Source organism: Harmonia axyridis, chromosome 3, assembly GCF_914767665.1.
Source record: "Harmonia axyridis chromosome 3, icHarAxyr1.1, whole genome shotgun sequence".
NCBI lineage: Eukaryota > Metazoa > Arthropoda > Insecta > Coleoptera > Coccinellidae > Harmonia > Harmonia axyridis.
The window spans coordinates 42,092,285-42,104,783 of record NC_059503.1 but is presented as its reverse complement, the minus strand read 5'-3'; the positions used below and the strand labels follow the sequence as shown (position 1 = coordinate 42,104,783).

At 33.2% G+C, this 12,499-nt stretch overlaps 1 protein-coding gene across 18 annotated transcripts in view; it reads right to left on the bottom strand.

Moving 5' to 3' along the window:
• The window catches only part of LOC123676324 (eukaryotic translation initiation factor 4E transporter-like), a 209,863-nt gene that overhangs the window by 167,877 nt on the left and 29,487 nt on the right, over positions 1-12,499 (bottom strand). For all 18 annotated transcript variants that reach the window (XM_045612154.1, XM_045612168.1, XM_045612170.1 and 15 more), the window contains exon 5: positions 6,190-6,461. In XM_045612154.1, the coding sequence (XP_045468110.1) occupies positions 6,190-6,461 (272 nt within the window). The remainder of the gene's footprint in view (positions 1-6,189; positions 6,462-12,499) is intronic.

The window sequence follows — 12,499 nt, the reverse complement described above, 5'->3', positions numbered from 1 at the left end:
TTCGGGGTTTTTGCTCATCAATCAGGGAGCTCTCATTTCTGGTTTTTATGGAATTTGGATGTTCGGCGGCCAGAACCCGACTGAGAAATGATCTTCCTTGGTTATATTAGGCACTGCCATCGATAATTTTTTATACTCTGCTCCACATTGGCTATGAAATGAGATACAAAATCCAAGATCTTCCATACATCTTTCCATGCCACAAGATGACGCCAGATTAATTCACATGACCGAGAAACGACATATTGTGAGATTTTTTAAAGATTTTTTTAATAACTGAATCCTCATATATCTGATGTCCAATAATATCAAATATGTTAGCCGAAATGTTCATAACCAGGCATCGCGAGCTGTAATGGGGGAAAATGGGAAAATCATTATCATATATCCTCAGGGATAACAATTGTGATCACTATTGATGTCATTTACATATGATATGTGATTTGTTTCTCACAAATCTCGATAATCTGACAATGGGGTACCAAGACATTTTCCTCAGAATGTCTCGAAATTGATGATAGCATCTCACAGACAAACGAATCCGTGAAAATGTCTGCAGTTTTGATACAATATAGTACTATCCTGGTAGAATATAGAAATCCAAGTGTTGGAAGCAAACTATGAATGGAACTTCCGATATTAACCCACGAATTCTCGAAAATATTTTTTTTTTCTATGAACTTTTTGAACTTCACACATACGAATGAATACTATCTAATAATATGATCGTTGGCAAAATGAATGAGTAGATCAATCAAAAACAATATAATAATGAGAGTAACATTCATATTAATAATAACAATAATGATATGTCCAAAAGTAGTGAAACACGATACCAAAGGAAAAAAAAATATTTTTAAGAATTCGTGGGTTAATATCGGAAGTTCCATTCATAGTTTGCTTAAAACACTTGGATTTCTATATTCTACCAGGATAGTACTATATTGTATCAAAACTGCAGACATTTTCACGCATTCGTTTGTCTGTGAGATGCTATCATCAATTTCGAGACATTCTGAGGAAAATGTCTTGGTACCCCATTGTCAGATTATCGAGATTTGTGAGAAACAAATCACATATCATATGTGAATGACATCAATAGTGATCACAATTGTTATCCCTGAGGATATATGATAATGATTTTCCCATTTTCCCCCATTAGAGCTCGCGATGCCTGGTTATGAACATTTCGGCTAACATATTTGATATTATTGGACATCAGATATATGAGGATTCAGTTATTAAAAAAATCTTTAAAAAATCTCACAATATGTCGTTTCTCGGTCATGTGAATTAATCTGGCGTCATCTTGTGGCATGGAAAGATGTATGGAAGATCTTGGATTTTGTATCTCATTTCATAGCCAATGTGGAGCAGAGTATAAAAAATTATCGATGGCAGTGCCTAATATAACCAAGGAAGATCATTTCTCAGTCGGGTTCTGGTCGCCGAACATCCAAATTCCATAAAAACCAGAAATGAGAGCTCCCTGATTGATGAGCAAAAACCCCGAAAATTGCAAAAAATCCATTTTCAAAGCTCCATATCTCGAAAACTGTCCATTTTTGAGCTTTATGGCTGAGGACTTTTCTGATCAGTTCATCAAGAACTACAACATATCAAAAATTCAGCCAAATTCACGGAAAGCCATTTTCCCTACTAAACGTGCGGGGTCCTTTCAGAGTCACTTAATTCCCAAACCATTCAAGAGATACTTTTAAGAAATAACCGATTTCGACCATACCCTAGTAGAGTTCCGTCAAACGAAATGACTCAAAGCTCTTTTAACACTTTAACAAACGACAATATGTCTAGACAAGACATGCAAATGCTTTTGAACTCAATACCTGAATTTTCCCCCGAAAAAAATTTTTCAATTTTCATGAATGAAGTTGATAATTGAGTGTCTCATTTACAAGGCAGATTGTCAACCGATTTAGAATTTTTTTAAATTTCTCAATACGCTCGAAAATTCTAAATGAAGCAAGAGACTTCATCTCATTCCAAAACGCTACAGATTGGCCTTCGATTAGACGTGTTCTTCTTCAAAGAAACGAAGAATTACTAATTGCTGCTATCACTCAATGCGTTCAAAGAAGAAATGAAACATATTTAGATTATTAATGCCGCATTTCAAAAAATTTAAGCGATCTTTTACAACACATCACTTTGAAAATCATTGATCAAAATCTATTAACTTATAAAAAATATGAGACGGAAAAATTATGTTTGAAAACTTTTCAAGTAGGATTACTAGAACCTTACAGATCTTATATCAGTAATTTTGAATTGAACAACCTGGAGGAATGTATCAATAAATGTAAATTTTATGACAATCATAAACAAGACTGGGAATATTCCGAATTTCTACGAAAAACCCAAGAAAACAAAAAACCTTTGGCACAACCTCATTTCAAACAAACTAAAAACTATAATAAATAACCAACTAGATTTTCTTATAATAATTCGAATCAAAATTCTCAAAATATTGTTTTCCCACATAATTAACCTTCAAGAGAAAAGCAGAAATTTTTCACAAATAGACAAGTTTTTGGTACTAAACCAAGTTCAAGTTTTCATAAATTAACCCTGAACCAACACCGATGTCAATTTCAACAAGAAACACAAAACCAACGCCTATGTCAGTAAGTACAAGAAATTCAATATTTCCTCAAAAACAATTATACAATGTTCAATCCAAACCTGAACAAGAATTCGAATATTGGGAATCCGAATATTCTGAAGAGAATAACATAAATATTCCCGAAGAATATGAGGACAGTTATAAAATAGATGAAAATTTTCACCAAGTTCCATCGGAAACCTCAGCAACTTAGACCTCAATTCCGTCAAAATAAAATCAAAACTCCCATACATTTATCTTCCAAGAATAAATTTCAAAATTTTGATAAATTCTGGTGCAACAAATTCAGTAATTAATAGAAAACCGGCATTTGAAAAATTCTTTCAATTTTTATACAAAGAAGAATTCAGTGTTTCAGGATTAGGAAATACAATGAATGCTGATGATAACCTTAAAATACCACTTTTGTATGAACTAGGAATTCTATTCATTTACATGTTGTAGATTGGCATACAAACTTCGATGCATTATTAGAAACAGCCGATTTGAAAAAATTAGGTGCCAAAATTGACTATCAAAATCATACTTTGGAAATTAGAAATTTGAAAATACCCTTCAATCTTGAATATTCTACGAATAAACTCAAACCAAACAAAACCATAGCAAAGAATTTTGTAAAAATTCCAGTATCCTTAGAAAACGGTGACGTTCTACTACCCGAAATAAATTTCAAACATTTTTCAACTCCAGAATGTATTGCTCACGCAAAAAATGGAATTTGTTTAATACCAATTTCAAAATCAATAAAAAGCAATATAGAGATTAACTTTTCAGAAAGAACACGAATAAAATCAATATCTGAAACAGAAATCTCTGCCCCTCAGATCGAAAATACCAAATTCAAACTCACAAAAAATATTCGAACCTCTCACATGAATTCTGAAGAAAAATGCGAAATTTTAAAACTTGCAGTAAATTCAAAAATATTTTCTACAACGAAAATTGCGATCTTTCTTTCAGTAATACTGTTAAACACAAAATTAGGACAAAAGACGATGAACCCGTCCACGTTAAATCATTTCGACACCCACATAGCATGAAAACAATTATTCAGGAACAAATTCAAAAACTATTAGATGATAACATCATTCGACCATCAGTTTCACCCTACAGTGCTCCAGTTTGGATTGTAGACAAGAAAAATGACGCTTCAGGTAAAAAGAAATATCGAATGGTCATTGACTATCGCCGCTTAAATGAAAAACCTATTGAAGATAAATATCCGCTTCCACGAATAGAAGAAATTTTGGATAATTTAGGAAAAAGTTGTTATTTCTCAACACTCGATATGGCGAAAGCTTTCCATCAAATCGAAATGGATGAGGAATCTATAGAAAAAACTGCATTCACTGTCAATAATGGTCACTACGAATATCTTAGTATGCCTTATGGACCTAGCACATTTCAACGCGTAATGGACAATGTACTTAGAGAATATCTCCATAAATTTTGCTTTGTATACATGGACGACATTGTCGTATTTTCAAAATATTCACAAGAACACATTTGTCATTTGAAATTAATTTTCAAAAAATCAAAGAATTTAATTTAAAAATTGAACGATTTCATTCAAAAATTTTAGAAAACCTTAGAATTCTTAAATTGAAAAATCCGAATGAAAATCCTGCTAACCTCATTATTACCGCGACATTAATTTATAACCAATCGATACACTCAGCGAATGATTACTCACCTTTTCATTTACTTTATGGTCCGTACGATAAATTACCAGAATTTGATTTGAACATGACTGTTTATGAGTAGTATAATGAAAAAAGAAAACAGAAAATTTTACCATTTTTCGACCACATTTACGAACGAAATAAAGATAAAGAAAACGTTAAACAGATTAAACGAGAATCGAAATTTAGAACAAAGAGAAGGTTATGTCGAACGAGGAAGACCGAGAAAAACGGATCCACATTTCGAAAAAATAGTTGTCGAACAACAACAAAATAAAATTAGTTCTTTTCAGGTTACCGATAATCCTCCTGATTCAGACCCAAACCAACCAGGCCCTTCAGATCAAGGAACTAAAAAGTAATGGATACTTCGAAGAACCTTTGAGTAATGCAAAAATACTTGACCATTATCATAATTTCCTATTTTTTATAAATATCACCCATTCGATAGATAATTTCGATCAGTTAAATTAAAATCTTAATGCAATTCAGAAAAATCGTTGAATTATCCCATAGAATTTATCATCAATTAAACATAAATTCAGACCAAATCGAACAAATTCTACGAAAATTCGTTAACAGAAAAGTTAGGAGAGGTTTGGCTAATTTCATCGGCAAAGGTATCAAATCCATTACCGGTAACTTAGATGATGACGATCTGAAAACGATTAATGACAATTTAGAAAATCTTCATAATAGTAAATCTTCCGAAATCGAAAGAATAAATAAATTAACTTCTTTCGCTAACCACCTAACACAAAGATATTCAGAAGATCTAGCGTTATTAAACGAAAATATTATACATACTGAAACATTATTTGAAAAAATCCAAACTACCGAAGAATTTCGAATCATTGTAGAATACCAAATACTTCAATCAGAAACACTTTTGAATACTTTACTAATGCTCGAAAGAACTATTAGTTTCGCGATGAAAGAAATTCCAAATTTAGAAGTTATTAAAGTCGAAGAACTTTATTCCATAGGGACATATCTTCAACAGATTTATAAGACACAGCAATTATCACCAATTGATCATGTTCATCTTTTCAAGATAATTGAGTTTGCAAAAGTATCTGTCATTGGAACGGAAGAAACTATTAATTTCTTTCCTCCTCAAAATCCCAATTCTCAAGCGAGTAATTGATACTTATTCCCGAATTTACCCTATACCCAATATCCAAGATATTGATGTGATCCCGCCAAGGACGTATTCCATCAAAATCAACAACGAGGAATACTGGACCAACGAAGTCTGCCAATCAACTTTGGGAAGTTCGATGGTGCTCTGGCTACAACCACTAATCAAGGAAGCATGCATCCTATCAACCCCAGATCGATGCCAAACAACGTTAGTCAACAACAACTTCAAAATCATCCACCCTTTGAAGAACCACCAGCTCCTGACTCTCTTCAAAAGAAACCAAACCATACTGGAAGACTGCCACGGAATTTTTTTCAAAAAATCAATCCAAGGGACCAACCTTCTAAGTTCTACCTGCAGAATCATAATAGAAGAAACCATTTTCGACAATACATTTCCAACTTTCGAAATAATGACCAAAAACATTTCTAAAATCAAATTGAATTCTACCCACAGAATTGAGTTTCAACTGAGGCATTTGAAAGAACCAACTTCAATCCTCCGAGAAGAAGAAAAACTTCTAGACCAGCCCATGTATTTACATCCGACAACGCAAAGCATTCACCAGTCTACAAGTGTGATATTGTTCTGTCTTACAATTCTTGGAATCACCTTCACGATAAAGAACAGAACAAGAATTGCCGAGTTGTTTTACAATCCCCGGAAAATTATACATGTATATGTGAATAACTTTAAGAAACAATAAAAATTCAACTAACCAGCCCGATGTCCGTTGTTCGTTTCACATTCTTGGAAGTTCTTCTCTTTTTCCTCTTTCGTATCTACCTGATTCCGAGGCTTCTGTCCATTATCCTGCTCCTCCTCCAGCTTATCCTCTGAGATGCTATTTTTCTTCTTCGCCCATTCACGAACCCGCTTCGCCTGAGACGAAGATGACTGCTGCTTCTTTTTGTGACTGCCGCCCTTATCACTCTCTTCAAAACCTCTGAGTTCGATGGTGTCGTTCTGAGACATAGGACCGCCAGAAAACCTGTAAAATAAATATAAAACCATTAATAAAAAACAACAATTGTCCATTCTTTCCTGAGCTAATGATAGGCTATTCAACAATTTTTTTTTATTTTCTCAAGTTCTTCAGGGATTTTTATTGAATATAAAAAAAAATATTTTTAATTTCATTTTTCTCGAAAAATAAATTTCGCTCAAGTAGTATGACTACAATAAGCGTTTATTTGTGCATTAATTTGCTTATTATTGTTGAAGTGGTTTTTTTTACGGCGAAAAACACATACAGTGTGTCCCAACGACGCGGTCCAATCCGGAACCCACAAAGTTCAAATATTTCCTACCGCAGAAACCTTTATACAGAGTGTCCCGAAATTAATGCAACAAAATTTAATCAGTGATTGCAGAGCCATTTCGGAATTATAGCCTCCGTTATTTCACCTGAAATGAAATTCTTTCTTCCTTATCTCAGGGCTCGGCTGTCCGAACTTCACGAAATTCGGTATAGAAGGGTTTTCAGTCATGTCTAATCTACTACTGATATTTTTCCTTCTGGAAGCCCTTCGGAGGCCCTTATCTGAGTGCCCTAATGCCTTTGGGACCAAGTTTTTTAGATAACAAATTTGTATTTTCAAAAAATGTTGATATTTTCAAAAACAACATTCTATTGTCAAACTTTTTTGTCTCTTGAAATTTTTTCATCAAACGCAAGGATTTCGAGAAAAATCACAAAATATGATCAGCGAATGAAAGACTGGTAGCGCATAGATTTCAAAGTAATTATTGAACATTGCAACACTTCATCAACGAAATTATTACTTTTATTCGTTATCAAATACTTATCATCAAATTATTCAATGAAATTATCATCAAGTATGATTTTTTCGGAAAAATGGTAACTTTTCCCGTTCAGCGAAGGTTCAATTCGACCTGATTAATTAGAAGTCCCAGTGAAATTCAATTATTCTGATACATTGAAATTCTGAAAAACTTCACATAAGTGTTTCTTACGTGAGGACGATGATAATTACCAAACACAAATTAGTACCGTAATCAAATAGTTAGAATTACTTTGGATTTTATCGTTTGGCAAACTTATTTCATTGAAATTCCAAACATTTTCACGAATACTTTATAACCAGATTTAATGAAAGAAATAATTAATTTAATATATTGAAAAGCAGGTAAATAACATTGAACCGAATATATATATATATATATATATATATATTTATATATATATATATATATATATATATATATATAAAAAAAATAAATATATATATATATATACAGGGTGTCCGGGGAATAACTGTACATACTCTTACCAGAGATAGAGTTGGACTAGCTGATTACTGATTGACTGTAAAAAATTAATTTCTGGATTTCCCTAGAAAGATACAGGGTGATTTTCCAACTTCATGGAAATACTTAGACCATCATAAAATCCAAACTTATTGACGAATAGTATTGAAACTTGGGAGATTATTGGTACATGCTAAGGTCGAGTCAGAACGATATCAATTATTTCATTATTCCAGGGCCGGACTCATTAATCTTCATTTAAAGTGTTCAGGGTAAAAAAAACACTTTGTATTTCGAATTACAAATAATTGATTCGCTTTTTAGAAAGAAGCTAAATTATGCTTCAATTTGCGGTATCGCTTAAAGTTGTCACATCAACAATTATTTTTTTATGAATTTTTGAATTTGGATAAAGTTCGAAAAATTGAATTTTTCACCATGAAGAGAACTGAAAATCTCATGTTTGAATATAAAATTCGTAAGAAAATTATTGATCGCAACATTCTTATCTATTATATATATATATATATATATATATATATATATATATATATACAGGGTGAGTCTTTGACTTGTAAATATATTTTAACCGAAGGTTCCTGAGGTCAAAAGAAACACTTTTTACTTTTACCGTTTTTTCCGATTCGGCCCGGTTAAAAAGATACAGGCTGTTGAAAATCGATAAAAAATGTGACTTTCGGCTATATCTCGTAAATGGTTCTATTGAAGGAAATGATTTTTCGAATATAGCTTTTCCTTGATGTGATACATCTTTTCTGAACACAAGATTCCCTACACATCTTTCAGTTCCTTCATTATGAACATTACATCCCATAAAAATACCAGAAGTTCGAAGAACCCAACTCTTAAAAGTAATTTGAACATTCATTTAAGAATATTTGGCTAATTTGAAAAATAAAAGTATTCTTCATATTTTCTCCTACAAAGCGCCGTTTTCGAGTAACTTGATTTAAAAAAAAAATTATCTGTGAAATTCAAAAAATTGGGTACTTTGGCTAAATGCAACTCTGTTCTGTTGTGAAAAAACAACCACAGAAATGAATATTTACTATGATGTCATGTCTCAGATATTAGAATAGAAGTACTAGCCAACTTAGTTTGAAAATGAAGTTATTTGAATAAGCTCACCTCAACTCCTCGATTTGATTACAAATTACTGAGCTTTGACACAGCTCTGATAATTTGAAGATACGTCATTAAAATCAACATTCTATTTTGAAAAGTTCAGATCACCCATAAAGCCCATGTTTAAAAAAGTTTTTGCAAAATAGTCCCATTATAATGACAACAATCAATATCCCACTGACGACTGCTGCTATCGAACATTACTGTATTCTTTTTTAGGTCATTCAAACTCACATCGAAACATACCACTAGGTACATACTAGACAAATTTTTATGTGATTGAGATTGAATACTTTTTGCTTTTCCATAAATTCATCCTAGAGCATAATATGATTGACCTACTTCCAAGAGTGCCATAATTGTTTTAATGAGAAAACAAATTAGGTCAGTTCAAAGAAACAGGATATTCAATTGTGGATATTTATATTGAATTATTTTGAATGGCAAAATCAAGATGAATCAAGTAGTAGAGTTGGCTATGATGTAGGTACATATTTTAGAACAAATTTGATTACAAGTGGAGTCTAACATTTTCCATTGATTACAGATCCATAACATTTCATTCCAATATTTTCATACTTTATGGCTTCAACAATATTGATGCAGTTCAATATTTTTATGAGATAGTTGGAACGAATCAAATGCTTCATTTCATAAGGGAATTGCTTTCTATCAGAATGCACAGTGATTGATTCTGTATCCACACAATTATTTTGCAAATTGTTTTTGAATTTCTTGAAAATATGTATGGAACTTCAATATTCTGTTGGGTTTCTTCAAATCTTCGATGATTTTCATTTCATGCTAACATTATATCAAATATCATAACAACAATAACAGTGTAAACTGTAAATGAATATTTTAGGTTAGAACATAGAAAAATTGAGCTTTCTATAACAAGAGCAGTGTCCTTCCGTCAATCTGTTTATTTCTATGTTTTTCACTTATTTCTACAAAATTCGAATCTAGATATGTTTTATAAATTTTTTATCAAAAGATTGATTCGGAAATAATGGAGAAACCACAAGATCGAATATTTCAATCGAAAGAGTTGTATTGAGATGCATGTATCAGAAGATTATTTACATAGATCTCCAGAATCAATCCATTTTAAACAGCATATGAAACAATGCATATATGATTGAACCCAACAATTTAATTACGAAGGGACAAACAACAAATAATATTTAACCTAATAATGACAACAATTGCACAATGCACAGTCGACACCTCTTCTCGATATTTCAATAGATGAATATTTGAAACTGTGTTCAAGCTACCTAGGAAACTTTTTCCAAGTTTGTTTATCTTTTCGAAACTATTTGTATAAAATAAATATAGATTCGAATTTTGTAGAAATAAGTGAAAAGCATAGAAATAATCAGATTGACGGAAGGACACTGCTCTTGTTATAGAAAGCTCAATTTTCTTGTGCTGATCAACAGTTGAAACCATAGAAATATTGAGACTCTAAAGAAAAAAAAAGGTTTTTGACCATTTTCTGTTATTCATCAATACAAATCATACGATGTGCTGGATGAGGTCTTTCTGAAGACACAACAGCTGGTGTACAACCTTCCCCATATTATTATGGCGGGCCAGATATTTCGTACCCGCTATAGTTGAGCATCCTGATGATAAATGTTGGATCGACTCTTCCGCGACATTGCACAGTCTACATTTTGTGCTTTCCACCTGCTGCTGTAAAATATGTTTCCGGTATGTTCTAGTCGGGACAGCCTGGTCTTGTATGGCCAGGAATGTTCCTTCGGTCTACGGAAAGAGGTAGCCTTGCATCAGGTATGTATTCGAGCTCGCCACGTCAACCTATGGTTGGTGTAGGCTGGCATGGAATCTTCCGTGTAGAGTTTTTGATTTCCAGCTTTCTTTTAGTTTTTCAGATGGATCTTCGTGTGTGTCTAGATCTTGGTTCCCTCCAGCAGTCCCACAGGAGCGTCGGTCGGCTGCAACCCATCGATGAACAGGTAAGTTGCTATTCTCGAAAAATGTTGTTATTTGTTTTTGCTCTTTTTTGCAGGTAAGTTCGAGTTTGCTCAGGCCGCGTCCTCCTTCTTTACGGGGTAAGTAAAGACGTTCTATGGCAGAATTAGGATGCAGCATAACATGTTTAGTCAAGGAAGTTTTTATTTTCCTGTCTAGTCCTTCTAAGTCCGTCTTAGACCAGGTTAGCACTCCAGCAGTGTACAATAAAGTTGGGATGGCCAAGATATTAATGGCCACTATTTAGATCTTCTCTGAGAGTTGGGTGTTCAGTATTTTGCGCACCCTCCTGATTAGTTCTAATTCCGCAGTTTTTTTGTTTTCCTGATGGTTTATTTCGAATAACTGTTGAATTCCAGAATATAATTTTGTTGTTTTGACACTATTCCATTTCATTTTTTAGATATGTGAAGATGATAGGGAATAAAGATGATTATTTATTTATTTATTTGTACATCTCCCCTATTTTCATGCTCTGTATCACCTGTCCTTCAGAAACCTTGATGTCATCGGTTTCTATGAATTTCCCTCTTTTCACTTCCACAAGCGCGCACTTTTCCAGACCAAACTTCATCCCAATATCCTCACTGAACCTCCTAACCAATTCGAGTTCCCCTTCCAATTGTTTCTTTCCTCTAGCGAACAGCTTCATATCGTCCATGTAGAATAGGTGTGTAAGTTTGATCAGTTCGTCGATCTTGTACCATATTCAGATCTGTCAAGCATGCTGCTAAGTGGATTCAGAGCTAGACAGAACAACGGCGGACTCAGGCTATCTCCTTGAAATATATCGTTCTGTATCTCTACTTCTTCTGTGTTGTATTTTGTTGTTTCCGTGTGAACGGTTATCTTTGTGCGCCAAGTTGTCATTAGGCTTTTAATCAGCCTGATCACCTGTTTGTCCACTTTATAGATCTCCAATACTTCCAGCAACATATGTAATGTTATAATTATTGAAAAAAAGCCATTTTCTATTATTTATATATATTGGTACAAACCATACGATGTTACATATGAATAAAATCAGGAAAAATTAAGCTTTCAAAAAATGGAACAGAAGTCTTGTGTTCCCACTTGAAAAAACATAACTGTGGGTCATAGCTTCGTAATTAAAAACCCTATTAAAAAGACGAGCGCGCCACTGGATTCTACGTAAAGAAGAGCCTGTATGATGTATTGATTTCAGAGTTCTATCGTCAGTATTAGCGGAGATATAAATTTTTTTCGATATCGCCATTTTTCCAATTTTCGCTTATAACTCGAAAACAAAAGGAATATCAGATTGTGTCTATCTCCTCTGGTTTAAAAGTTGTAGTGCTAAAACATCGAAATTTGGCCACCCAGTACAAGTCAAAGACTCGACCTATATATATAGAGGGTGTGCCGGGAGTAACTGTACATACTCTTATCAGTGTTAGAGTAGGACTAGGGGAGTACGAATTGACTATAAAAAAATAATTTCTGCCTTCACTATAGGGTGAGTTTTCATATTCATGGAAATAATGAAACCATCATCAGAACTAAATATATACGGGAAATCTATTGAAACTTGTGATGTTATTGACACATGACGAGGTCGAGTCAGAGAGTTGTTAATTACTTCAGTATTTC